We start from the raw sequence: 27669 nt of genomic DNA, 5'->3' as shown, positions 1-27669 counted from the left end.
GGTTATGCCTCGTAAGAATATCAACAACTGCGCCGTGTCACGTGCATCAGTGCTCTTATCCAGGGCCAATGAGAAATAGGTGAAATCCTTTACCTTGTCTTTCAACTGTTGTTCCATATTCTCTGTGATGTCCTCAACACACTGTGTCACTGTTCGTCTTGACAGGGAAACATTTTCAAACAGCTCTTTCTTGTTGAGGCAAAGTTTTGCTGCAGAGTCAATTAAACATTCTTTAATGAATTCGCCCGATTACAACTGGTGTAGACCCTAAAGTGAAATAATTACTTACAAGCCCTTAACCAACAATGCAGTTAAGAAAATAAGAAAGTAAGATAAAAATAACATATAATAATAATTAAAGATGCATAGCTAGCTCTCGCAATTCCGTCATTTGTTGAATTCAGTTTTGTGAGAAGTCCTTGCTGCTTTTGCTACTGAGAAAGCTACTCTTTCGGTGCCCTTGCCCTCTACTCAGAAGACATTCCTATATTTCTCTGCATGCTTCATCTGGAAGTGTCAGGACAAGTTGTAGTCTTTCAAGACAGCGATGCTCTGTTTGCACACAGCATCCCCTGATACCTCAATGAAGAAATATTTTTATGCCCACTCTCGCTGGAACACCCTACATTCATTTTGTTTTATTTTACCTTTATTTAACTAGGCAAGTCAGTTAAGAACAAATTCTTATTTTCAATGACGGCCTAGGAACAGTGGGTTAACTGCCTGTTCAGGGGCAGAATGACAGATTTGTACCTTGTCAGCTCGGGGATTTGAACTTGCAACCTTTCGGTTACTAGTCCAACACTCTAACCACTAGGCTACCCTGCCGCCCCCGGGGTGTGCTTTCCTTTTCTTTTAAATCTTTGAAAAACTATTTTTTGCGCAATTTTTAGCTAGCTACTATTTGTAACTGTGATGTGTGTGTCAGCCTGTCAGTCACTGTCTGTCCTCATGCAGTTATTTATACGTGCTTTCAAATTAAATGCCCCACAAGCAATATGAGTTAAATCATTACAGAAAGGTGAGGTATTCATTGGGCTTTTAATTTGAATAACAAATACGTTTGTGATCTGAGCATAATTCCGCGGACCATATTAAATCAGGTAGTGTGCCGCATACGACCCCTGGGCCGGCCTTTGCCGAGTGTGCAAAGCTGTCATCAAGGCAAAGTGTGGAAAGTTTGAAGAACCTCAAATATAAAATATTTTTATGTTTAACACTTCTTTGGTTACTATGGGATTCTGTATGTGTTATTTCATAGTTTTGATGTCTTCACTATTATTCTACAATGTAGAAAATAGTCCAAATAAAGAAAAACCCTGGAATGAGTGGATGTCCAAACTTCTGACTGGTATTGTGTGGATATATATTTTGGGGGTGTTTGTTCAAATTCCAGGTTTTTATATCAGCTGTTCAGAAATAAGACTCAGATGTAGGCTAGCCTACATCATGTCGATCAAATTGGTTGATAGGAAGGGTTCAGAGGAGCGAGAGAAACGTGAAGGGAGGGGGATGTGTTTGTGAAGTAGCGCATGTACAGAATGTTTTTTAGCTCCGGGGAAGAGGCTTCCAGGGGGGGAACTGTGGTGGTTACTTTCGGTCGCCCACCAATACTCTATCAATGTCATTTTCAAATTGAGTGTCATTTACTTTGTTGTCTAACAACTGTCTATATCCCATTCCAAACAGGTTGTTGTTTCATAACATATTACGCTCGCAAATCAGCGTTGGAAGCACAAAATGCCCTTCACAACATGAAAATTCTCCCTGGGGTGAGTAGAATCGGTGGAAGTTTTAACTTCATCAGTAAATCGAATAGGCAAAGTATTGGGTAGCTTGCCAGGTTCTAGTACAACAGTCAGTGCTGCTGTTCAGCTTTTATCTCAATGTAGGGCTCTATAAAATCTATTTTTTTTCTCCATTTAGTTTTTACAGGTTTCCATTTCCCCCTTTTTTTCAGGTTTTCCCTCTCAAAATCACAGTTTAAATAGAGCATCCCATTTAGTTATTTTATAAATCGACAACAATGGTTAAACAACATCAGGAGACTGCTTTTGAGGTCTAGATTTTCTACATTTTATTTAGATTTTGGTGTGTATTTACCCTTTATTTTCAATGGCACCTAGCAAGATGCTCTTTTTGTAGAGCAGATGTGATGATAGAGTTTGCAAAATAAATACTGGATTGATGCAAATAATCTCATTCTGCCAGGTAAGCATAGGCTACTTTGTAGTTGACATTTCATTGAAAAGGTTTTTGGGAAAGCCTTTCCATCTACCGGAATACTTATTTGCATCATTGTTAATGCCTAACAAAGTGGTAGATGCGCGCACCACACATACAGTCAGGGGGAATTCTCGTTGCTTCTTCAGAAAGTTGCAGGAAATACCCATCACTGATGCACACTGTTCATGTTTTATGATAAACTTGGGCAAATTTAAATAATTTGCAATACATTTAGTTGATTCCCTACTAAGTCCAATACATTTTTGAATATTGTTGAATTCCGTTTTAATGTCTGGATTCTGCGATTCCGTCTGCGTTCTCCGCATCGCAGATTTTATAGGTATGCCTTCCACACATATCCATTCATACCTATCAAGGCAGTCTCTGTCAGCACTTCTTGCTTCCTTTAAATTCAATGTCTTTCCTCAAAAGATGCATCACCCCGTTCAGATGAAGCCAGCTGACAGTGAGAAGAATAATGGTGAGTATAGCTACATCTCTGCAGGCAGTGGAGACTGTTGGATGATGTGGTAATTTGTTTTTACGTTGAAGCCCTACCTCTTTGAAGCTGCCCTTGTTGTTGTATGTTGTCTCTAATGCAGTTGGTCATTGTTTGATGAAACAACCTTTTCTTCCTCATTGTCTCTTTCAGCGGTGGAAGACAGGAAGTTGTTCATAGGGATGATATCGAAAAAGTGTAATGAGAATGACATCAGACTTATGTTCTCGCCGTACGGACAGATCGAGGAATGTAGAATACTACGTGGGCCGGATGGACTGAGCCGTGGTGAGGCAGATTCAGTTCACCTTTCATCCTCATCGTCATCCACACACACACACACACACACACACCTTCAAGACGCACCCAAACACATTTACTCTATCAGTTATACTGTAAGGACTGGTCGTTGTTTTAACATTAATCTCTCTACATGCGGTACATACACACTCACTCTAAAATAGTTGCAAACAGATGAGTGATAAGTAATTGCACTCATTTGTCCTCTCGTTGACAAATCCCACACATCTTCCATACAAATCCTCTCACAGAAAATGTGCCTCTCTCAAGGTCATCACTTGCTAATTCTAGATGTAGCATATTGACTAAGTTCTAGTAATTGATGATCCAAATATCTGTTTAACACTGTTCCAAGTGTGTTTTTTGGGGGGCTGTTCAACTAAAACAAGACTTAAAACAACTTACCAGACTCCATAGCATGCTGCAATCTGGGCTGTATGCTTTCTGTTATCTGTTTCTAAATACTGTCAGGAGTCAGGACCGTGTATGTCAACCATTTATGAGTTGTTCCCCTTCTGCAGGTTGTGCGTTTATCACTTTTACAGCAAGACAGATGGCACAGTCAACAATCAAATCCATGCACCAATCACAAACTATGGAGGTAAGCATTGAACCTGAACACCTCCCATCCCTCAGAAACAGAGACTCTACACTGAACAAAAATATAAACGGAACAAGTAAAGTGTAGATCCCATGTTTCATGAGCTGAAATAAAAGATTCCAGAAATGTTCCATATGCATATAAAGCTTATTTCTCAAAAATGTGCAGTTTTGTCTCACAGCACAATGCCACAGATTCTCAAGGGAGCATGCAATTGGCATGATGACTGCTAGAATGTCCACCAGACCTGTTGCCAGATAATTGAATGTTAATTTCTCTACCATAAGCTACCTCCAACATTGTTTTAGAGAATTTGGCAGTACGTCCAACCGATCTCACAACCGCAGACCACGTGTATGGCGTCAATGTTGTCAACAGCGTGCCCCGTGGTGGGGAAATGGTATGGGCAGGCATTAGCTACGGACAATGAACAAAATGGCATTTTATTAATGGCAATTTGAATGCACAGAGTTACCGTGATGAGATCCTGAGGCCCATTGTCGTGCCGTTTATCCGCCGCCATCACCTAATATTTCAGCATAATAATGCACGGTCCCATGTCATAAGGATCTGTACACAATTCCTGGAAGATGAAAAAGGCCCAGTTATTCAATGGCCTGAATACTCACCAGAAGTAACCCATTGAGTGTGTTTGGGATGCTCTGGATCGATGTGTCCAACGGCATCTTCCCGCCAATATCCAGCAACTTCGCACAGCCATTGAAGAGGAGTGGGACAACATTCCACAGGCCACAATCAACAGCCTGATCAACTCTATATGAAGGAGATGTTGCGCTGCATGAGGTAAATGGTGGTCACACCAGATACTGACTTGTTTCTGATCTAAACCCCTACCTTTTTTAAAGGTATCTGTGACCAACAGATGAATGTCTGTATTCCCAGTCATTTGAAATCCATAGATTAGGGCCTAATGAATTTATTTCAATTGCTCATTTCCTTATATGAACTGTAACTCAGTTAAATCTTTGAAATTGTTGCATGTTGCGTTTTTATATTTTTGTTTAGTATAACATAATAACCTGTTGTTTTCCTCTTTCCCTTATATGATTGGCTCGCTAAAGGGCCCATTGGTCAAGTAATGCTACCTTGAAATTGCTGTTGTGCTGGAGGAATATCGAAGATTGTTTTCAAATGACACCATTTGCTGTCTACCGAATTCTTAGGGCTGTTCGTCTCCCATCGTCGTGAAGTTTGCCGACACGCAGAAGGACAAAGAGCAGAAGCGCATCGCCCAGCAGCTTCAGCAGCAGATGCAGCAGCTCAACGCTGCCTCAATGTGGGGGAACCTGACTGGGCTCAACTCTCTGGGCCCACAGTATCTGGCAGTAAGTGACCACCTCCTCTTGCACCATCCCCAGCAGAGCTTTGGAAAGACCCGTGGCTTGGCTTGAAGCCCTTGTTAATGTTCCAATTTAGAAATTGACACACTTTTTTGGGTTCAAATTTTGCGAGGTAGTTATTCAGGACAACGCTTAGCTTGTTGTTTGTGTTTGCAAGCAAATTAAGGTTTAGGCTGCAATTACCTACAATCGCAGGTTTGTTCTAGAAAGATGAGGGTTACAGCTGGGACACATTAAAATGCACCACTGTTTGGCAGACTGGTTTAGACAGTCTCTAGATCAGGGGTGTCAAACTAATTTTGCCCAGTGGGGCCGCATTCGGTCTATATAGAGGTCCGGAGGGACGCACTGAAAATGTGTTATATTTAATCGGCGTCAAAATTGAATGTAGATCCATTATCATTTCTACAGTTTTAATTTGGTTTTACTGATTTAAAAGTATATTGAGTTCGCAGTGTGGTGCCAGGTAAACAACCTCTCCCGCAATGTCGGCAAGACAAAGGAGCCGATTATGGACTACAGGAAACGGAGGGCCGAACACGCCCCCATCCACATTGACAGGGCTGTAGTGGAGAGCTTCAAGTTCCTTGAGTGTCCACATCACTAAGGAATTGTCATGGTCCATACACACCAACACAGTCGTGAAGAAGTCACGGCAACGCCTCTTCACCCTCAGGAGGCTGAAAAGATTCGGCATGGGCCCTCAGGTCCTCAAAAAGTTCTACAGCTACACCATTGAGCATCTTGACTGCCTGCAGCACGGCTTGGTATGGCAACTGCTTGGCATCTGACCGCAAAGCTCTACAGGGATAGTGCGTACTGCCCAGTACATCACTCCCTGCCATCCACCTTTATACCAGGCGGTGTCAGAGGAAGGCCCTAGAAATTGTCACTCCAGCCACCCAAGTCATAGACTGTTCTCTCTGCTACAGCACGGCAAGCGGTATCGATTAGGGTTGAATGGCAGAAACCCGGTTACTGAGATTTACTGCTCAAAACCATTCCCTTTTCCTGGGAAAAATAACTGCAAGAAACCGGTAAATTATAATACATGTTTATAGCAACGTGAAATGGAACTGTTAAATTATATGCAATGTCTAAATCTTGCTTCTCTGCGGTATCAATCATCATCGCTTATGTTGGGAACATATAGCCCATCTCAGTATATACAGTGGGGCAAAAAAGTATTTAGTCAGCCATCAACTATGACAGACAAAATGAGAGAGAAAAAATCCAGAAAATCAAATTGTAGGATTTTTTATGAATTTATTTGCAAATTATGGTGGAAAATAAGTATTTGGTCAATAACAAAAGTTTCTCAATACTTTGTTATATACCCTTTGTTGGCAATGACAGAGGTCAAACGTTTTCTGTAAGTCTTCACAAGGTTTGTAATTGACCAAATACTTATTTTCCACCATAATTTGCAAATAAATTCATAAAAAATCCTACAATTTGATTTTCTGGATTTTTTCTCTCTCATTTTGTCTGTCATAGTTGAAGTGTACCTATGATGAAAATTACAGTCCTCTCTCATCTTTTTAAGTGGGAGAACTTGTCCAATTGGTGGCTGACTAAATACTTTTTTACCCCAAATCTACATATGAGAAAGCAGTATGTTAACATGATTAAAGTGACTAGTCTTCCATTATTTAAGTGGCCAGTGATTCCATGTCTATGTATATAGGGCTGCAGGGTTGAGTACCCAGGTGGTAGCCGGCTAGTGATGACTATTTAACAAATTGATGGCCTTGAGATAGAAGCTGTTTTTTAGTCTCTCGGTCCCAGCTTTGATGCACATGTACTGACCTCGCTTTTTGGATGATAGCGGGGTGAACAGGCTGTGGCTCGGGTGTTTGATGTCCTTGATGATAGTACCGATGCAAGTCTGGAACCAACAAGAACCCTGAACAGCTTCTACCCCCAAGCCATAAGACTGCTAAGTAGTTTGTCCGGGTAGCTATTTGGTTAAATATTTAACTATCTGCAATGGCCCTTCTTGCCCTAACTCTTTCGAATCACATGTTCTGCTGCTACTGTTTATTATATATCCTGTTAACTAGTCACTTTATTCTTACCTATATGTACATACAGTTGAAGTTGGAAGTTTACATACACCTTAGCCAAATACATTTGAAATCATTTTTTCACAATTCCCTGTCTTAGGTCAGTTAGGTTCACCACTTTATTCTAAGAATGTGCAAAGTCAGAATAATAATACAGAGTGATTTATTTCAGCTTGTATTTCTTTCATCACATTCCCAGTGGGTCAGTAGTTTACATACACTCAATTAGTATTTGGTAGCATTGCCTTTAAATTGTTTAAATTGGGTCAAATATTTTGGGTAGCCTTCCACAAGCTTCCCACAATAAGTTGGGTGAATTTTGGCCCATTCCTCCTGACAGAGCTGGTGTAACTGCGTCAGGATTGTAGGCCTCCTTGCTCGCACACGCTTTTCAGTTCTGCCCACAAATGTTCTATAGGATTGAGGTCAGGGCTTTGTGATGGCCATTCCAATACCTTGACTTTGTTGTCCTTAAGCCATTTTGCCACAACTTTGGAAGTATGCTTGGGGTCATTGTCCAATTGGAAGACCCATTTGCGACCAAGCTTTAACTTCCTGACTGATGTCTTGAGATGTTGCTTCAATATATCCACATAATTTTCCATCCTCATGATGCCATCAATGCCTCACAACATGAGGCTGTCACCCCCGTGCTTCACGGTTGGGATGGTGTTCTTCAGCTTGCAAGCGTCCCCCTTTATCCTCCAAAGATAACCATGGTCATTATGGCCAAACAGTTATATTTTTGTTTCATCAGACCAGAGGATCTTCGTCCCCATATGCAGTTGCAAACCGTAGTTTGGCTTTTTTATGGCGGTTTTGGAGCAGTGGCTTCTTCATTGCTGAGCGGCCTTTCAGGTTATGTGGATTATAGGACTCATTTTACTGTGGATATAGATACTTTTGTACCTGTTTCCTCCAACATCTTCACAAGGTCCTTTGCTGTTGTTCTGGGATTGATTTGCACATTTCGCACCAAAGTACGTTCATCTCTAGGACACAGAACCCGTCTCCTTCCATACCGGCTGCATGGTCCCATGGTGTTTATACTTGCGTACCATTGTTTGTACAGCTGAACATGGTACCTTCAGGCGTTTGGAGATGGCTCCCAAGGATGAACCAGACTTGTGAAGGTCTAGAATTCATTTTGGCTGATTTCTTTAGATTTTCCCATGATGTCAAGCAAAGGGGCACTGAGCTTGAAATACATCCACAGGTACACCTCCAATTGACTCAAATGATGTCAATTAGCCTATGAGAAGCTTCTAAATCCATGACATAATTTTCTGGAATTTTCCAAGCTGTTTAAAGGCCACAGTCAACTTAGTGTATGTAAACATCTGACCCACTGGAATTGTGATACAGTGAATTATAAGTGAAATAAACCGTCTGTAAACAATTGTTGGAAAAATTACTTGTGTCATGCACAAAGTAGATGTCCTAACCGACTTGCCAAAACTATAGTTTGTTAACAAGAAATTTGTGGAGTGGTTGAAAAACGAATTTTAATGACTCCAACCTAAGTGTACATGAACTTCCGACTTCAACTGTATCTACCTCAATTAACTCGTACCCCTGCACATCGACTATGTACTGGTGCACCGTGTATGTAGGCAAATTATAGGTACTCATTGTGTATTTATTCCTTGTGTTATTTGTCTATTATTTCTCTATTTGTATCCCTGCATTGTTGGGAAGGTCCCGTAAGTATGCATTTCACTTTTAGTGTTAGCCATATGTTTTGACACCCCTGCTCTAGAGCATTAACTGTACAGTGCCAACTGGAGGTTGTCAATTTGTTACAGGACTTAATTTGACATATGGTTTCCATGGATTGAACGTTGTTAGTTTGTCCTCGTAAGTATTCCCCCTGACCTTAGGGAGTAGACACATTTATCTTATGCTTTTGTTTAAGTTTTTGGGCCATTTCCTTAATCTGACAGGTTAGATGGAGACCCATTTTCTGCATCAAGCCAGCTCCATCCCTCCCTCCCCTCCTTGCTTATATTTGGTTTGCTGTGTTTCTTGAAGGATGTTAGGTTTATATTTGCATCGTTGCCAGTTATCTATGTTGGATGGCCATCTAGTCTCATCAAAAGACCTAATATGTTTTCAATTGGCTTCTCTAATTCTGACCCTCCAAAGATGTGGCCATTCCAATATAGATGGCAGAGCTTTCTACAATGCTGTTAGTGCTGCTCCATGGGTGTGCTGTGAATATCTTCCAACCTCTTCTTTTTCTTCACTGTCTTGCCTTCCTCTTAATTCCCATTTCATCCCACTCAGTGTTTCTCAGCGTCATGTTTTTTTCACCTCTTTTCTCTGTGATTCTTTCTCTCTTCATCACCAACATGGACACCTCCGCTCTTTCCTGTCCTTTTACGCTTCATCGGTCCTCCTGACCCACTTTACCTTTCTTTCCCCACTCTGTCTCTCTCTTCTATTTCTTTCCTGAAAGCACAGTCCTGGATGCAGTCCTGACCCTTTGTTCTCTGTTTTGGTGTAATGTCTAGCTTTATTTACAGCTCCTCCAGCAGTCTGCCACCTCTGGGAATACCCTCAACAACCTTCACCCCATGTCTGGTATGTCAGGTAAAAACAAAGACATTTCCTACCTCTCTTCCTTCTCCCCGCTTTCCATTCTTACACCTGCATGCTGAATGTATTTTCCTCCTCATCCAACTGCCATCAGTAATGTGCCTGGTGAAGATGTGCGTTAATTGATACTGCTACGTGCATCATTCCCTGCATGCCTGAACTCCCAAGTAATCTGTTCAGTGTGGTGTGTTTGTGTCAAGCAGTGGTGAGGGAACATGTTAAAATCCTGCTTCTCATATATTAATCACATTTTGAGTTGAAACGCGCTGCCACCAGGAAACTCCAGATGTAAACACGAACACACAAACTGGTGTTTTTTTAAAAATCTGGTTTCTAGCAGTGTGTCTGCTGCAGTGAGTGGCTACTGATCGAATTCATCAAGGCAAAAACTGAGCAATTTAATGTTTTTCATTCCAATATGATAACCACGGGGTATGTCATGGGGCAAGCTACAATTATTCAATATTTTACAAAGCCTGCTTTAACTTCATATTGAAACTTCATCCGAGTTGGTTCAAAATGTTTACCAAAGTTAGCTCATTATCCCCTTCTTGACTTACCCCACAGATCACTGCATTGTTGTATCTGCTTTCTGTGTGTTTTGGCCAGTGCTCTTGTTGATTGTGTGGGCTGCTAAGTTTGTACTTTTGCCTCCCATCTCACCCATTTTCAGATTGTGTTGGAAAGGTACCCGCAACTCTCTGCTTTAAGCTTCACATGCTGTAAAACAAAAACAGTGATTGCATGATCCTAGTTTCGACTCGGTGTAGCCTATATATTGACCTAAGCGATATCTAGGTTCCATGGCCCGTATTAAGTGCCGATTATGCATGTGTCTCAGGGCTGAATGCCATGCAGAACCTGGCTGCTCTGGCAGCGGCGGCCAGCGCCACACAGGCCACGGGCAGCAGCGCTCTCACCACCTCTAGCAGTCCCCTCAGTGTGCTCACCAGCTCAGGTACGGGTACTGGACAGCAAGCACACTCATCATGGGACACCTACAAGGGTTGGTCACACTTCTTATCTCTCACCCCCTCACCTGTATGCATCTTTAACCTCGTTCCACGGACGCCTCTGTAAACACTGTTGTTTCTCATGAACTTTTCCTCCTGTTGCCTTCCCCATCCCTTGTCTCTGCATTCATTCTGTTCCCTGGTCTGTGAATTAAGACTTTGAAGTCCTACTAGCAGAGTTTTCCTCTAGGTGATTAATTGTTTTGGGGTTGACTCATCTCCACAGCAGGATCGTCACCCACCTCCTGTAACAACAACTCAGTGAACCCCATGGCCTCTTTAGGGGCGCTGCAGTCGTTGGCCGCAGGGGCTGGAGCCGGCCTCAACATGGGCTCACTTGCAGGTTAGCAGACTCAAACATCTATTTGTATGAATTAATTTACAACAAATATATTATCTCAAATGTGAATAGTGCATGATACATATTCAAGGTATTCTAGCCCTAATCTTGTAACAGAGCTCCTGTGTCTAGGGATGGCAGCCCTGAACGGTGGTCTAGGCAGCGGGGGCATGTCGAACGGAACTGGTAGCACCATGGAAGCCCTTACCCAGGCCTACTCCGGGATCCAGCAGTACGCTGCTGCTGCCCTCCCCAGCCTCTACAACCAGAGCCTGCTCTCCCAACAGAGTGTCAGTGCTGCAGGGAGCCAGAAGGAAGGCAAGTAGGGGGATGAAGATGGGGCATAAAAGGGTTACATTTGAACATCTTGGCCATGTTCTGTTATAATCTCCACCCGGCACAGCCAGAAGAGGACTGGCCACCCCACATAGCCTGGTTCCTCTCTAGGTTTCTTCCTAGGTTTTGGCCTTTCTAGGTAGTTTTTCCTAGGCTCCGTGCTTCTACACCTGCATTGCTTGCTGTTTGGGTTTTTAAGCTGAGTTTCTGTACAGCACTTTGAGATATCAGCTGATGTACGAAGGGCTATATAAATACATTTGATTTGATTTGTTGGAGTGGGGATGGGGAGATTTGTGTTAACTCAAATGTCTGCTCTACAGGGATCACATGCTACACTGTGATTGATGTTTGAATGTAGTACTAGTGCAAGGGATATTAAGAGTTTAGGTTCAATCATTTGTGATGTGACCTTAGTGTGGCATATTGGTGAAAATATGTATTGTCACCTGCTGAGGGTTCTGTCTTGTTTTAAATATGCTGCTACAGCAAGCGACAGTCGGAGCACGGGTAAGAATTAATTGCAACACTCTGAATTGTTTTCACAGTACTAGTTGTTGAAAATGTCATTTTAAAATGAGCAGAAATCCGTATCAAAGGGCTCCTCGGCTAACATTTTGAAATGCTATTAATCTGTCAAAAACAAAATGTTTGCCTCTGGCTTAGTTGTATCCATTGTCATCTTGTGGTGTCAGATGTTTTAATAAATTATTTCCTGCTCTCTTAAGGCCCTGAGGGAGCCAACTTGTTCATATACCACCTCCCCCAGGAGTTTGGAGACCAGGACCTGCTCCAGATGTTCATGCCCTTTGGCAACGTTATTTCTGCTAAGGTGTTCATTGACAAGCAGACCAACCTCAGCAAGTGTTTTGGTAAGCTGGAGGATGGGGGAAACAGCACATCACTAGTAAGGCTGTGTATATAGTGTGTTCTTATTATGAAGGCAAGGATTGATTTGTATCTTGCATGTGACTTTTACCTGGATTCTCTTACAGGCTTTGTGAGTTACGACAATCCAGTCTCATCTCAGGCCGCCATTCAGTCGATGAACGGTTTCCAAATTGGTATGAAGCGACTAAAGGTGCAGCTGAAGCGATCCAAAAATGACAGCAAGCCATACTGAGCGCTTTATCTCTCAATTGGACTTGGTTAGGAAATGGGTTTTTTTCTGGTAAGTGGAGTGTGAAATAAGAAACTAAAACGCTGCTGCAAACCCCTACCCCTCTCCTCATTCTTCCCTCTCCCTTTACGCATGACAAGATGACCACTTTGCTGGGGTCAATCCTTTTTATTCTCTGTATTATCAAACGCAAGCAGAAAACAAAACAAAAAACATGTAAAATGATACGTATATTTTGCTCAACTGAAACTGGACACTTACATTCTGTTTTGGTTTTGAAGTAGTTTGTTTTTAAACATAATTGTATTTTTTTAAGTTAAGGTGGTCATTTAGTTTTCTGTGTAAAAGTTTTAAGTCATAATGATGTTGCAGAATGACAGCCAGTTGCCAAAATATCCCCTTAATTTTTTACTCCTGCACCCACCACCACCTTATCCTGCCCCATGCCTCCTGGCCCCACTTTAAATGAATCCCATCATAACCAAACCATCCACATGGTTGCATTCGTAAACTGATACAGTACATTAGGACACTGAGCGTCATGCGGAGCCTTCCAGAAAACTGCCTTTTTGAAATGAGGATGGACAGACCATGCACCGGATAATGGCAAGAAAACAATAGCTGTTTGCCAACTGAAATGATAAATTATCTACATGTACGCAAGATCTGACTTCACTCCAGCAGACGAGACCTTTTCTATTATTATTTTTTTGTTTAAGTTGCCTGAAGTCTATTTGTGATGCTCTACCAGGAATACAATGCATACAGTAGGCTTTTACTTATTATTTATATTTTTGTTTGTTTGTTTATTTATTCAACAACCAACAAGAAGCTTGATTTCTTTCCTCAACATTATATTTTGGCGCAAAATATACTTTTTTACAACTCTGAATGAATTGATTTGTAAGACGTCAGCAGTATTGCCTTGGATGGTTTTGTGAGATATTTAACTTGCCAACCTCTTGATTTGTCTCAAGACAATGTCACAACGCCACGCCCTTGCTTCAGGCATGTAGTGTAGTTTATCTGAAATACTTCACCCTTTTTTTTCAATTGGATATCTGATAGATAATATGGGGTCCTGCATCATTTAACAGATGCTGTGCTGAATGTATGTGAAGGGAGGTATAATTGGGTCCTACTTTTAAGTTTTAATGAACACGGCCACAATGGTGTCATCTGGCTTAAGTCATTTAATTCCCCACCTGTCAGATGTGTAAATTTGGCCTTCTGTCTAATGCTGCCCTTCATAGGACTTTTAAGAGTGGCAATAACTTAGTCTCTATTCTGCCATGATCTTTTACATCAAACGAGCATTCCGACCCATTTAGAATATTCCCATTCAATCTATTTCCTTTCTGTTTTTAGCTGTCAGTTCAAGTAGATCATCAGTCCTACTTCTAACACTAAATGGAATATCACTTGGCATTTTATGCTTGCGGCAATAGTGAGTGTTCTAGAAAAGATGTTCAAAAAAAAGTGCAACGTCGGGCCATTTTGACAGATTCATCCTAAAGTATCCAATCGTCTCTACTAATTACTGATGCAAAAATAATGCTCTAAGTAGATATTATAATTTATTTTATTATTATTTATCCTCGGTGTTAACCCAAATGTTTTGTAATTATTCGTCATCCGCAGTTTTAAGTAGTCTGCTCTACCTCTGACCTGGTTAGATGAGACTACTCACTCAAAATACTGGCTTCCCTGCAGATTTTTATTCCCTTGTGTGTATTTATTATTGACTAAAAACGCTAGCATTTCATGATTGGCGACATTAAATAGATGTTTATCACTACAACAAACACAGTGATCAGTTTCTTAGACTTCCATTATCTTATGAAGTGTTTTTATGGAAATGGAAAATAAACAATTGTCCAGATGTATATTACAAAACTATTATGCCTTTTCTATTTTTATAGGGGTTTTATACTTCTCCGGAGTGTCGGGAACTATTTATTGCCTACATTATTTCTCTGAATTTAAATGATCGTTTTCAAGAATCTTCAACAGTATTTTGTAGAGTCCTAATGTGACGTTGGTTACTACATTTAAATATGTGAGGGTTAAACTACTGACCTGTGTGGCCCTATTCAAGTGTTTATTGTTAATGTGCAACAAGTGGCAATTTTGTATAGAACTGCTGTCAATGAGTAGGATTTGCCAGAGCTGCTAAAGATTTCAAAACAGTAGCCCCCTTACATTTTAAGAATAGATGTGTGCCTATTTAACTATTATTTCCATGTGCATAACAATACCAACTGAGAAAATAGGCTTAAGCAGGGTTAAGTCAAGGGTATTTGCTGCCATTAAAATAAGATCCAAAGACTGAATCTCAACTGATGGGAGCACATAGTTGTTGTATATGAACTAAACTATCACTGTAAACTTTGCTGTACATCTCATACATTTTGTTTTGTATGCAAGGCATAATTTTGAGTAAGCGTACAGAAGACGAATCCTTAAGAATAGCAGCAGATTATGGTAGAGGTAACATGAGAAGATGCCAAACACTCACAGAAAAGCTGTTTTGTTTACAAAGTGAAACAGACTAATGTAGTCTTAAAGTTTTATAGGTTAAACTTTTTTACTAATTTGTTATATAAAATGTCTGAAGTTTGTTTGCGCTGTCTTTACTTACCCTTTCTGTATTGAATTGACAAACTGCCTCTTATTTAAAAAGGTACCTCCTTGCCAGATACTGTACTTCACTGTTTTGCTGTGGATGTAAGTTGCATTGCATGTAAGCTGCATTGCATATGATGGAATTATGAACAGATAAAGCACAAAATCCAAAGAGAAATGTCAATTGAGATTAGTTGACAATCAGCTCTCATAGATCATTCTATCAAAGCACACTTCATCTAATATTGCTGGCTCATAACCCAGGTGACTCATTACAAGCAATGAATATCAAAAAATTGCAATTTTTACAATCAGTTAGGAAATTATAAAAGCAAATTGGGACAGACGGCACTAAACCCCTTGGGAGGATTATTTTCTGAAATTGGAATACTACTGATAATTTATTTATTTTCATTTTTATTTTTGACTACTTTATTAAAAATCTTCAAATGTAATACTAAGTCACAAATGTTGACTGTACAGTAGTAGGCAGTCAGTGTGGTGTCTCGGTGTTGTGTCCTGTAAGTTCTCACCTCAATTCTCTGTTCGCATGTTGCTTGTGTTCCCCCTCCGTCCTTTCACCCTTTCACCTCTTCTGTCTCACATTAAATGTTCTGTGTTTAGATTGTGTATCTGGTAGTGACCCCTTCCCTTCCCCATGCAAAGATAATCATTCAGGATTTTCTTTTTTCTCCCCTCTCCTTTTTCTGTTGTTGCTTTAACCTAGGTTTGTCTCCCTGTTTTGTTTTATTCTAGATATCTTCGTGCCCGTTTGTTCATCGTTTGCCTAGCATGTTGATGTGACGTCAAAAGTTCATCGTCCAGTTCGTTGTCCTCTGCACCTCTCTGACGCTTGAAATGTTCACCTTTTTGACCTTTTGACATTTATTGGGGGGGGGTCTGTGTTTCTCTCTTGTTTTTTGTGCTGCCAGTAGGGTGCGCTAGAAAGACTGCCAAGAAAATCAATGTATAAAGCTACATGAGTATTGTTTTAAGCAAAAAAGACAATCTATTTTTCTAGAACTTACTGACATAACCACTCGATTTTTCCAAATCTGTTTAATTTTGTTTTGTTTAATTTTTACCTTGATGGTAAACTCATTTCTTTTTTTCATTATATTTGGAGCGGTCTTCCTTAGCGCCCCCAACCTACGTTTTGGTTTTGTGTCTGAAAACAACCAATCAATTTATAGAAACGACTTCTGTGTTTGGGTGTTTTTTCTCTTGTAAGTTATACACTTTTTTTTTTAGGATGTCTTTGGTCACATTTTGCTGAACTGGGGATGACTTTGTAATTTTGTGCTAGGCTAGTTGGCATGATGGTAATTTTTTGGGAGTTTCTTTTGAGTGACAACGATATACACTTGAATCACCGTTTTTGTCTTTCAGTGTGTGAAGTCATCACAGGCACATAATGTTTTAATTTCCTTTTGTGTGGAAATCATCCTTAGTCTGAATAATAAAATATACTAAAAGGCAGAATTGATTTTCTTTTCACAGTTAAATATATATTTAGCATGCACGTTTTTGTAACTGCACTGTAATCCTCAGCAAAATGTGATTGAGTTTTGTTTATAGAAAGAAAAAAAGATGAATAAACGAGTGCCAAACGACGCTGTTGGACACATTTATCTCTTACACGTTACCCACTGAAGTTAAGATCTGGGCAACAAAAAGTAGGGGTTGGTTTCTTTTTCAATGTTAATGTGGTGGGTTGTACCTCGTAGGTTTTCATGTGTGTGTTTTAGTCTCATTTTAGGGACCCATATTTTACATTAGGATTTGAGGTGAAGTTCGGTGTTGGAAAGATTTAGATTTTTCTGTACAAGTAGTCCCCAAACTAGGTCAAACAACAAAATCAAAGATCTCATGCATTAAAACCAGGTTATAAAGCATGTGCCCTTAAAGGTTTATTTGTAGCTACTTCAGGATTAATTATGTTGGGTTGGGAGTGTTTTCAGTGATTTGTTTTTGTCTCATAATAAAGGCTAAACACTACCTTTTCATGCAGGTCCTGATAAACTTTGTATTTTACTCCCAGAGAGCACAGGTTTTATTAGCATACCTTGTTTTTTAATATAGATGTATTGCATTGGCACAGTCTGTAGCGTGTGAAGTGATGCTTTATCTGACCTTATGATTTTGTCTGATAACTTTTGCCGTGTTATGTGTGTGTCGTTGTGCATTAACCTCGTCAATTTGCTTTACTTGGGCAAAATGAATCCCTTCTACTGTCATCATTTAAGTGGTCCATATCTATACAAACCATTGTCTTTGCAGTTGTTAAAACATGGCTCCATCCCTGTTGGTTAACATCAGGGCCCTCTTCTCAAACCAGGGTTGGGTCTTAGAAATGGAAACTCTTCCCACATCATAGAACTGTCACGTGTTCTGTACTCGGAACTACCCTTTAATTATTTTCACCGTTAAAAACCACTTCTCTGGGTTATTGATCTCCCATTGTTCAACAAAAAATGTGTTGGATGGAATCTCCTAAAATTAATTGACCTGCAGAAAAAATAGACTAATTGGATTGACTGGGCTCATTTCATTTTAACATTGTGATAGATTTGTATTTCCAGATTTGTCAGCTGCTAGGTCTGAGTTTAAATGTGATCCTAAAAAAGAAACCTGTTGGATATTTTTAGCATTATTATTGGTACAAAGTGACTGATTTTCTATTTAAAATTTGGTTTGTACAGTTTTTGCCTTTTCTACTTGAACAAAGTTATTATATTTCACAATGTGACATTGAAATTAAAAGAAGTTCAACCATGTAGAGCTTAGTTGCCACATGACCAAACCTTAGTCTGTACAGCTGTAATATTAATTGATAAAATAATGCATTTCTGTGAAGTCTCCTTTAGTTGAATTCAATTAAATGCTTTTCTTTATATTTGTTTCGTTTTACAATGTTGTGATTTTGCTGTGAGGCATAGACATTGCTGAATTTATTACAAGTCCAAAACAGTTGCTTTTTAAAACAATTTCAGTTCGATATTGTCTTAAATGTTTTGGATTAAGGATAACACGGTCTCCACAGGCGTGAAGCTAAGTGCACACTCAATAAGCAGTCATTTTGTGAGCCAAAATTGTGATCCCTATTTGGTTGGTTTGTTTATGTACAATTAAACATTTAAAAAATTCATATTAAAATTGTCTCTGACTATTTGCCCTTTTCTCTGAAGAAAATGTGAAGGCATAATGTGTTGAAATATCCGAGTCAACTAGAAAAGGTACATTTCCTGAACATATTTTTGCTTGCGTTTAAGTACATTTCATGGTAGGGGAACACAGTTTACAGATCTCTGTTGAGAGCCTGAACTGCAAGTTTAGCTAATTTCTTTACATGACGACTCCTACTGGTGTCTTGATTTACTGCAATTTGTAAAAGCAGGAAACCTTTTCAATTTAGGCCTAGGATAGGCCCATTCTCCTGCTGGGAGTCTGATGGCCTTATGTGGCATGAGTATAGCCTCCATTATGATTACCATTGGACAACCTAGAGAGAGGCCTGACTAGACAATTTGGGAAGCATGGGCTCTGGTGCTGAAAATGACCAGACGTGTTTGTCTTTCTCACCAACCCACAAACGTTAAGGGACAGGTTGGAGCAAGCAAAACGAAGACTATGGACCTGTATTTCAAAGGTTGCAGGCAGCACTGGAGTCTGCTTCTGTTAGTTATACATTTCTCTGCCAATGCATATAAAATATAAAAAAGATATCCCACAATCTTGACAAGGAAATGGTCATTCAATACAGTAATATTAAACCCTAAATACACAATTCCCAGCCAACTCTGTGTTTTGGCACTCCACTGTGACTTTCATTATTTTGACCTACAGTACTGGTATTCCCCCCCCCCCCCCCCCTAAAAAATGGAGCTGTTGCTTTGCCACAGAGGTGTCTACAGACGCTGTTCTGTTTGCTTTTGCCAAAGTGTTGAGGCTGGGAAAAGTCCTCATGGGAACCTTCAAAAATATAGTTTTTTAAATGTATTTATTTTGGAATAAAAAGTCTTCATCAAATCAAATATTTGTCACATGCTTTGTAAACAATAGGGGAGACTAACAGTGAAATGCTTACTTACAGGACCTTCCCAACAATGAAAGAAAAATAGAAATGGTAAAAACTTTAATGATAACTTTGCTATATATACACAGCGTACCAGTACAGAGTAGATGTGCAGGGGTACAAGTTCATTGAGGTAGATATGTACATATAGGTAGAGATAAAGCACCTATAAGACTGTAACAGCAGCGTATGTGATTAGTTTAAAGAGATTAGAGCAAAAAGGGCCAGTTTGCTAAATTGTTAACCAATAGCTGTCTTATAGCTTGGTGGTAGAAGCTGTTCAGGTTCCTGTTGGTTCCAGACTTGATGCATCTGTACCGTTTGCTGTGTGGTAGCAGAGAGAACAGTCTATGACTTGAGTGGCTGGCGTCTTATTAATGATATATGTTATTTTTTTTAGGTATGTGGCAGCATATTTCTCATTCATTCACACCTATTTCTGCCTTCCACTGCATTTATGTATTCAATACTTGTTTTGCAACAACAAAAAAGTGAAATGTTGGTTCTTAAAGCTGCACTATGTAATTTTTTGGGCGACAGACCAAATGCACATAGAAATGTGCGTTATATATCTCATTGAAACCAGTAGCTCTTGTTCTATGTGCGCTATTGAAATGCTTCCTATTCTTTCATTCATTTTTTGGTCTTTTTCTTTCGGTTTTGTACACCAGCTTCAAACAGCTAAAAATACAAATATTTTTGGTTATGGAAAATATATTTCACAGCTGTTTAGGCCGTACAATACATCTCCATACTACTCTTGCTTGTTTTGTCACAACATGAAATTAGGCGAATATTAGCATTTTAGCAACCAGCAAATGGCGAAGGGATTTATGTATAATGCATCTTTAATTTCCTAATAGCAATAGTTTTTTATGGAACTTAATTTACTTCGACAGTTATCCGGGGAATGTAATGACTGTAACGCCCACCATTCACTGGCAATATGGCGCTGACTTTGAGGAATGATATCTGGAGATGCTGAGAGCGTGTTGGAGATTACAAGCACATATTCAAATTCTTGTTCTTAATCAAATGGGTAGGTCGTTTACCCGTATGTCCACAAATCTAAACTGGTCGAATTATTCGTGCAGTGTATTATCTCTGAAATAGAGCAAGCTAAATGTGCACATTAGCTAACCATTACATATGAGAAGCTTGATGACTTGTGTTGAAATCAAAAGGAAATCAGCAGCTTTCATTAATGCGTCTCATCTGTATAAAATTGGTCGCAATTGAATGTATTGAGCATAATCTTGGTGTGTAAGTAATTTATAGCCAGTGAGTAGTTACACAACAAGCGTGTATTTCAGAGATGAATTAATAGGATCAATCTCTCTCTGAGGGAAATGAGTAATTGAAGAGCTGTCGTTCAGGACTTCTGTGTCCTGCCCTAGCACGTCATCAAAGTTTTCAGATCATCAAATTACCATCAAGGTACAGTATATCCACTCAACTTCATAATGTAAAATTATAACTTAATTCTCCATATTGATTCTAGATTACAATTCTTACTGTGTGATGTCTGATTTCAAGTTATTTAAAGAGAACACCTTCACCCACCCAAAATATGATAGAATCAAAATAACGCAATTTCGGCTCATGTTCCCCAGCAGTTATGTACCACAGACGTCCTTTCCAAATAGTAATAACACTCGGAATATATAGCACACAGACCTTCTCAAGTCTAATGTGGTTTTCAATGAGGACCAGGTCCTCATTTGTCACTTTCCATTGTCGACTTGCAAAATGGACACTCAACTTCTCAATGACAGTTGCCTCTACTCTGACCAAATCACGACTACATGTGAACAGAGGAGGGGAAATGGCTGTTAGAATATGAATATGACATGAATATGGCAACAACAAAAAAGTGCAGTATATTCTACGCCTTACTGCATACATTCAAAACCCAAACATGGCCCAAAGTTCACATGCGGTTCTGGAAAAGACAGCTGTTGATTGTTTTTCTTTATATTTTAGCAATGAGGTTAAAATAATATCTTAAACTGTGTAGTGTACAAATCTAAGCTAGCACAACATTATTCCTTTATTCCCATAATATTCCTATGAAGGGTATTTTAATGTAATTGGGAAACAATCTAAACAACAACACTCTAATGTAAACGTCAAATATAATTTCCCAGGGAGAATTGTCAGCATGAACAAGTGTGTAAAAGCTGCAAGAGTTTTAGTGTGGGAAAGTGACACATTCCAGGGTAGCTAGTAGAAAAGGAAAGTGGGAAACCACTGTATGAATGGGTACACTACACACTTTTTAATTAAGGGATACATAGTTGGGTGATCACTGGATCATAATATATTTTTTTTTTAGATTCAATGAATGACCTAAATTCCTCTGTCCACACATGCCAATTACTGGTCAAGTATAATTTGATATTGTTTTCTTGGAGTAAACAGGAACATTAAATTTCTCCAGAGAGCGGAAATGACCCAGGATATCACAACAGAAAAGAGAGGCACACTTGAGGTCTTGCATTTTTCATGAATTATATGTTCAAATATTCTGAAGGATATTCATCCTCTGAAGTAAATTCTGTGAAAGCAATATGAATAACCTGACAGTGTGTTTTTCAGACTAATTCTACATAAGTGTGGCTGCTGCAAGAATAACTATTGTCTTTTCCTTTTTCAGTTATTGTACAACCACAGACAGTGCTTCGGATCAACACAATTGAGGTTGCTCCCAGATTGACATGATGCTATATGTTTTGAATTGTAAATAAACGTTTGGTCAGTGAATGTGGCACTGAAATTGAGAACACGTGCTCAGTATGAAAATATAATGGGAAAACGTATTTATACACAACATTTGGTAACTTTAAAGTTAATCTTTGTAAATGTACCTTTTTTTATGTAAGCAGATGTGCTTATATTGTACATCTACAACAATCTGTCATAGGTCAATTATTTATGAATCTGTTATGAAATTGGTGAAATTCAGGCACAGTTTCTCGCCTATATGACAAATAGCCATATGATATGTTGCGGGAGTTGAGAAACCTAGCTTGAAGACAGAAAAGAAGGAAAACTTGAGGTATTCCAGCCTGGTCTCATAGACTAGACATAATATAGTAAACGAAAAACTCTGAGACAACGTTTTCACACTTGGTCCCTTTCAGACAGTTTTTGTGAACTCAATGTGGTTTGTTTAATTTTGTTTTGTGCAGTGTGAACACTCCAAAAGAACTCTGACCCCTCAAAAGAGCCCCGAAGAGATCCGAACTGAGACCGGGGCGGCAGGGTAGCCTAGTGGTTAGAGCGGTGGACTAGTAACCGGAAGGTTGCAAGTTCAAACCCCCGAGCTGACAAGGTACAAATTTGTCGTTCTGCCCCTGAACAGGCAGTTAACCCACTGTTCCTAGGCCGTCATTGAAAATAAGAATTTGTTCTTAACTGACTTGCCTAGTTAAATAAAGGTAAAATTAAAAAAAGGTGGTCTGACTTCGCTTTGCTTGAATTTTGGGTCTGGTTCCATTTTTTTAGGACAATGAACGCCAAGCTCCCCAAATTCGCTTGTCATTATTCCCGCACCACACACTAGACTACTGCAACACTGTTTTCCCTGCCATAAACCCTCACGTTGGTGTCACAAAAGAGAAGATGAGGATGTGCATGTTCGTGGGGAAAAACGGCTGTTTTTGGATATTGACTAGCGATTGTCAAGGACTATAATTTTTGTTGAGATACAAAAAAAACTATATGTGGTCTATAGGCTAAGAGAGCTTCATAAGCTGTTTATTGATTTTGGAGATTGAATAATGTGAGAAGACAACATATTTGGTGAAAATCACACCATAGGGTAGGCAATCTATTCTAGCTCTTAAAAGGGCAGTAGCCCACCTAGGGTGTACAATTTTCAATGACAGCATTATTCTGTAGTTACTCTATTGCTATGTATTATGTTACCAATCAAATTTACATGTTAATAGTATCTTCTGATTATAATTAATGTCAAATTTTTTAACTAAATGCAATCTATTAGCTTCTAAAATGTAAGTAGTTATATCTAGCTGTCCGGGAACACATTTGGATAAAATGGCTTGTCCTGCACTTTGTAAAAACCCAGAGTGCGTGTTGGAAAAAGATCTTGGTTCCTTTCTAAACATAGCAATGTGAATGCAAAGAGGACTTGGCCCACAAATAGGTGACGTGAACTGGCAAAAGATTTGAGTCCTCATTGAAAGGTCGGTTGTTACTGTCTTCGGAGGGTGATTGGGCAGAGTGGACGTCTAGTAACCCAAATGTTGCGTATCTGAATGTCATCACGAGCAACATTAGCATTTTAGCTAATTAGCAACTTTGCAACTACTTAGTATGTTAGGTTAAATTGTTAAGGTTAGCTAACCATACGAATTCTAATACCTAACATATAATAAATGGATAATGGACATCCACAAATTAATACATACCATACATAAGGTAAGGCTTTTTGTTTACTATGTTACGTCTACCCCCTGAGTCCAGGTTGCTATTCAGGAGTGTGGGTGCTGGTACAATCTCGTAGAGCTCGGGGAACGCATCGAATATGAATTGGAAACTTTTTATGGTTGAATTTGATGACTAATTTAACAACATCCAATGGATAAAGAAACCATGTCCACCAATTTTGGTCTATCAAGAACTTTGAAAAGGACAGGCAGTTTGTCTTCGAGAACGGTCAGGATAGTGATATTGGGCCAAGCGGCTGTTGGCAAAACTGGTAAGCACAGAGCCACTTTAGCGTAGAAACAATAATTGATGTAGAAAATATTATAGCATAGGTTATGTGTTATCATCAGATTATCCAGATTTGTGCTCTAGTTCCAGACTTGCTTCAGTTTCACACGTGTAATATCTATCAAAAGTAATTTTCATAAAACTCATATTTCATTTCGTATTTTACAGCAATGGCTGTGCGCTTTATCACTAGAAGATTCATTGGCGAGTATGACCCAACGCTCGGTAGGTATTCAGAGGGAGAGGGATTGCGTCGACTTTAATCCGATATGTCATGCCATGCGTAAAGACGCAGTGTAGCCTAGTGTATTAATAAGGATTAATAAATAATTAGAATGAATATAATATAAATATGGATCACTCTATCAAGTTTGACAAACAATTGGCATGTCTTTCTGCAGAGACCATATACAGACATGAGATGTCTATTGGTGGTGATGTGGTACACTTTGAAATACTGGACACAGCAGGGCAGGTGAGCGTGCTTGGCTTAACCTAACAGTTATGCAATCATCCTATGAAACAATCTAAATTGTTTTAACATAGCCTACAATTCTATCTAATCATCATTGATCACTCATGTTTCTGTCCAGATTCAGAATCCTGAGTATTCATTATAATGCAACCATGGTCAGCAGTTTGAAGACCTATGTGTTACCAGTCAATTGGCCATATTATTTCTGCAAATACATTCCACTCAATCATATACACTGAGTATAAAAAACATTAAGAACACCTGCTCCATGACATAGGCTGACCAGATGATTTTAAAGTCTTGAGACATGGATTGTGTATGTGTGCCATTCAGAGGGTGAATGGGCAAGACAAAAGATTTAAGTGCCTCTGTTTGTGTCAAGAACATCAATACTGCTGGGTTTTTCATACTCAACAGTTTTGTGTGTATCAAGAATGGTGCACCATCCAAAGGACATCCAGCCAACTTGACACAACTGTGGGAAGCATCCCTGTGGAACGCTTTTAACACCTTGTAGAGTCCATACCCCAACGAGTTGAGGCTGTTCTGAGGGCAAAAGGGAGAGGGCGGGTGCAACTATATTAAGGAAGGTGTTCCTAATATTTGGTGTACTCAGTGTATAGTTTTTTATTGATATATGATTTTTGTGTTGTTGTTGCAGTTCTATATCTAAATATACATTTATTGTAAGGAGGAAGATGCCCTGCTGATCGAAGAGAAGATAAAGTGGGGAGATGGATTTGTGATTGTGTACTCTGTAACAGACAGGTGTAGCTTTGACGAGGTCATGCGCCTCTGTTTCCTCGTCAATCACATCCACTCCTCTTCAGGCGCCCGCAAGTGCAGCCCTGAGCCTCCTCCCATAGTTATTGTGGCCAACAAGAAGGACCTTGAGTTTGACCGAATGGTGAGTACTGAGGATGGAGAAGGCCTGTCACAGGGTCTAAAACTGCCCTTCCACGAGATTTCAGTGCGTGACGGATGGGAAGAGACAGCGGCCGTCTTTAGTGTTCTTTATGGAGATGTGATCCAGCAACTTGACACTTCCCCAGCCTCATTTCGCAGGAGAGCAGTCTCCAAGCTGATGGAGAAGATCCCCAGGATCAACTCCAATCCTCCTGGCCCCTCTGGCCGCAGCTTCAGCTTCAGCTCATTCAGGGACTTCCTGCCTGACTGAGCCGGATGGGTTGGGGCTCTGAACAGCGTCTGTGATTTGGGTATTCACAGGGGGAAAGTGAAACATGTTGTTTTGGCAGCGTGCCTCTCTAGAATAGCTGTGTTAGTGCTCTATGGAAAGTGATACACTTGGACACCTGGATACCTGGATAAGAGACTTGGACACATTCGATCGGAAGATGGACCTAGCAACTACTGTAGAATGTAATTCTATAAATATTTGTGGGGATAAGATTAAAATCAAGCGTAATAAGAGTATTACAATTCTGTTTGTATTTTGATGAGACATGAACAACAAACTAAATATCAAAAACATCTAGTAATAAAATGTAAATATTTGTTACAGTATCATGAGAATAAAATGAACATTCTGCAGATGTGCACAGAGAGTATATTTTCGAAAGTAGAAGAGGCAGGTATATTTGATCTTTCCTCAAGATCGATATTTAAGGCAGTAGAAATCATTACCTGGTTAGATGTTTATGTTTAAGTATATTCTTTGAAAGCCACAAACTACACCTACTATCTGAGGTACTGCATATACACAAAAGATAACATGGAACTTAAAGTGGCCCCATCAAATATTCATGTTAACCATATACTCAGCACAGTTTAGGGCTTTTGAGTAAAAAGGGCATTTAAAAGGATCCTATTTCTGAAACCTGATACGAGCCTTTACGATTAGGGGCACCTGCAATAGAAAAGACTTCTATAGTTGCTTTGATGTGCGGGGGGTGCAAGGAATGTATTGTATATTGGCTATACTAATTTGATGTTTATACACATGGAAAGATGGATAGTTGTGAACACCAGTGAGAAGATGACTAAACCAAGCTTATGGGTGCTATTGAACAAAGAGTTACAGTTCATATAAGGAAATCAGTCAATTTAAATAAATCAATTAGGCCCTAATCTATGGATTTCAGATATTCATACAGATATGCATCTGTTGGTCACAGATACCTTTAAAAAAGAGGTAGGAGTGTGGATCAGAAAACAGTCAGTATCTGGTGTGACCACCATTTGCCTCATGCAGCATGACACATCTTCTTCGCATAGAGTAGATCAGGATGTTGATTGTGGCCTGTGGAATGTTGTCCCACTCTTCTTCAATGTCTGTGTGAAGTTGCTGGATATTGCCGTGAACTGGAACACGCGTACACATCGATCCAGAGCATCCCAAACATACTCAATGGGTGACTTGTCTGGTGAGTATGAGACCATGAAAGAACTGGGACATTTCCAGCTTCCAGGAATTGTGTACAGATCCTTGTGACATGGGCCTGTCCATTATCATGCTGAAACATGAGGTGGTGGCGGCTGATGAATGGCACGACAATGGGCCTCAGGATCTCGTCACGCAATCTCTGTGCATTCAAATTGCCATCAATAAAATGCAGTAGTGTTTGCTGTCTGTAGCTTATGCCTGCCCATCCCATAACCCCACCGCCACCATGGTGCACTCTGTTCACAACGTTGACATCAGCAAACCACTCGCCCTAACACGACACCATAAACACTTGCTATCTTCCAGGTACAGTTGAAACAGATTAATTTGTGAAGAGCACACTTCTCCACTAATCGAAGGTAAGCATTTGCCCACTGAAGTCGGTTACGACGCCAAACTGCAGTCAGGTCAAGACCCTGGTGAAGACGACGAGCATGCAGATGAGCTTCCCTTAGATGGCTTCTGACAGTTTTTGCAGAAATTCTTCGGTTGTGCAAACCCATTGTGTCATCAGTTGTCTGGGTGGCTGGTGTCAGACAATTCCACAGGTGAAGACGCCAGATTTGGATGTCCTGGGCTAGCATGGTTAAACGTTTTCTTCGATTGTGAGTCTGGTTGGACGTACTGCCAAATTGTCTCAAACGGCGTTAGAGGTGGCTTAAAGGTAGAGAAATTTAAATGAGATTTTCTGGCAACAGCTCTGGTGGACATTCCTGCAGTCAGCTTGCCAATTGTAAACTCCCTGTAAACTTGAGATATCTATGGCATTGTGTTGTGACAAAACTGCACATTTTAGAGTGGCCTTTTATTGTCACCAGCACAAAGTGCAATTGTGTAATGACCATGCTGTTTAATTAGCTTCATGAAATGTCACATCTGTCAGCTGGATG

General features: G+C 39.8%; 2 protein-coding genes across 34 annotated transcripts in view; both read left to right on the top strand.

Annotated features, from left to right (window-relative positions):
• Positions 1 to 18237, top strand: part of LOC109885115 (CUGBP Elav-like family member 1) — a 55464-nt gene extending 37227 nt beyond the window's left edge. For 6 of the 33 annotated variants that reach the window (XM_020477076.2, XM_020476978.2, XM_020477081.2 and 3 more), the window contains 11 exons: positions 1690 to 1772; positions 2659 to 2707; positions 2879 to 3013; positions 3547 to 3626; positions 4811 to 4972; positions 9567 to 9645; positions 10493 to 10657; positions 10891 to 11007; positions 11122 to 11322; positions 12069 to 12212; positions 12336 to 18233. In XM_020477076.2, the coding sequence (XP_020332665.1) occupies positions 1690 to 1772; positions 2659 to 2707; positions 2879 to 3013; positions 3547 to 3626; positions 4811 to 4972; positions 9567 to 9645; positions 10493 to 10657; positions 10891 to 11007; positions 11122 to 11322; positions 12069 to 12212; positions 12336 to 12463 (1343 nt within the window). In that variant the 3' untranslated portion in view covers positions 12464 to 18233. Of the gene's footprint in view, positions 1 to 1689; positions 1773 to 2658; positions 2708 to 2878; positions 3014 to 3546; positions 3627 to 4810; positions 4973 to 9566; positions 9646 to 10492; positions 10658 to 10890; positions 11008 to 11121; positions 11323 to 12068; positions 12213 to 12335 lie in introns of all 33 variants that reach the window. The other 27 variants (XM_031808691.1, XM_031808744.1, XM_031808688.1 and 24 more) reach the window with 22 other exon arrangements.
• Positions 18238 to 23163: 4926 nt separating this feature from the next.
• Positions 23164 to 25926, top strand: LOC109872748 (ras-related and estrogen-regulated growth inhibitor). The gene is made up of 4 exons (XM_020464056.2): positions 23164 to 23883; positions 24069 to 24125; positions 24302 to 24375; positions 25067 to 25926. The coding sequence occupies exons 1-4, from the start codon at positions 23763 to 23765 to the stop codon at positions 25550 to 25552; spliced, it is 738 nt and encodes a 245-aa protein (XP_020319645.1). The 5' UTR covers positions 23164 to 23762; the 3' UTR covers positions 25553 to 25926.
• Positions 25927 to 27669: the final 1743 nt, after the last annotated feature.

The sequence above is a fragment of the Oncorhynchus kisutch genome, linkage group LG3 (genome assembly GCF_002021735.2).
Source record: "Oncorhynchus kisutch isolate 150728-3 linkage group LG3, Okis_V2, whole genome shotgun sequence".
Taxonomy (NCBI): Eukaryota; Metazoa; Chordata; class Actinopteri; order Salmoniformes; family Salmonidae; genus Oncorhynchus; species Oncorhynchus kisutch.
This window is presented reverse-complemented; position numbering and strand designations above follow the sequence as displayed.

Bases quoted from the DNA above. Each gene is read 5' to 3' on its own strand.
- LOC109872748 (XM_020464056.2), top strand. From the start codon at position 23,763: ATGGATAAAGAAACCATGTCCACCAATTTTGGTCTATCAAGAACTTTG. The intron at 23,884-24,068 runs GTAAGCACAGAG...CGTATTTTACAG, and splicing joins AGCGGCTGTTGGCAAAACTG to CAATGGCTGTGCGCTTTATC. The intron at 24,376-25,066 runs GTGAGCGTGCTT...ATTTATTGTAAG, and splicing joins TACTGGACACAGCAGGGCAG to GAGGAAGATGCCCTGCTGAT.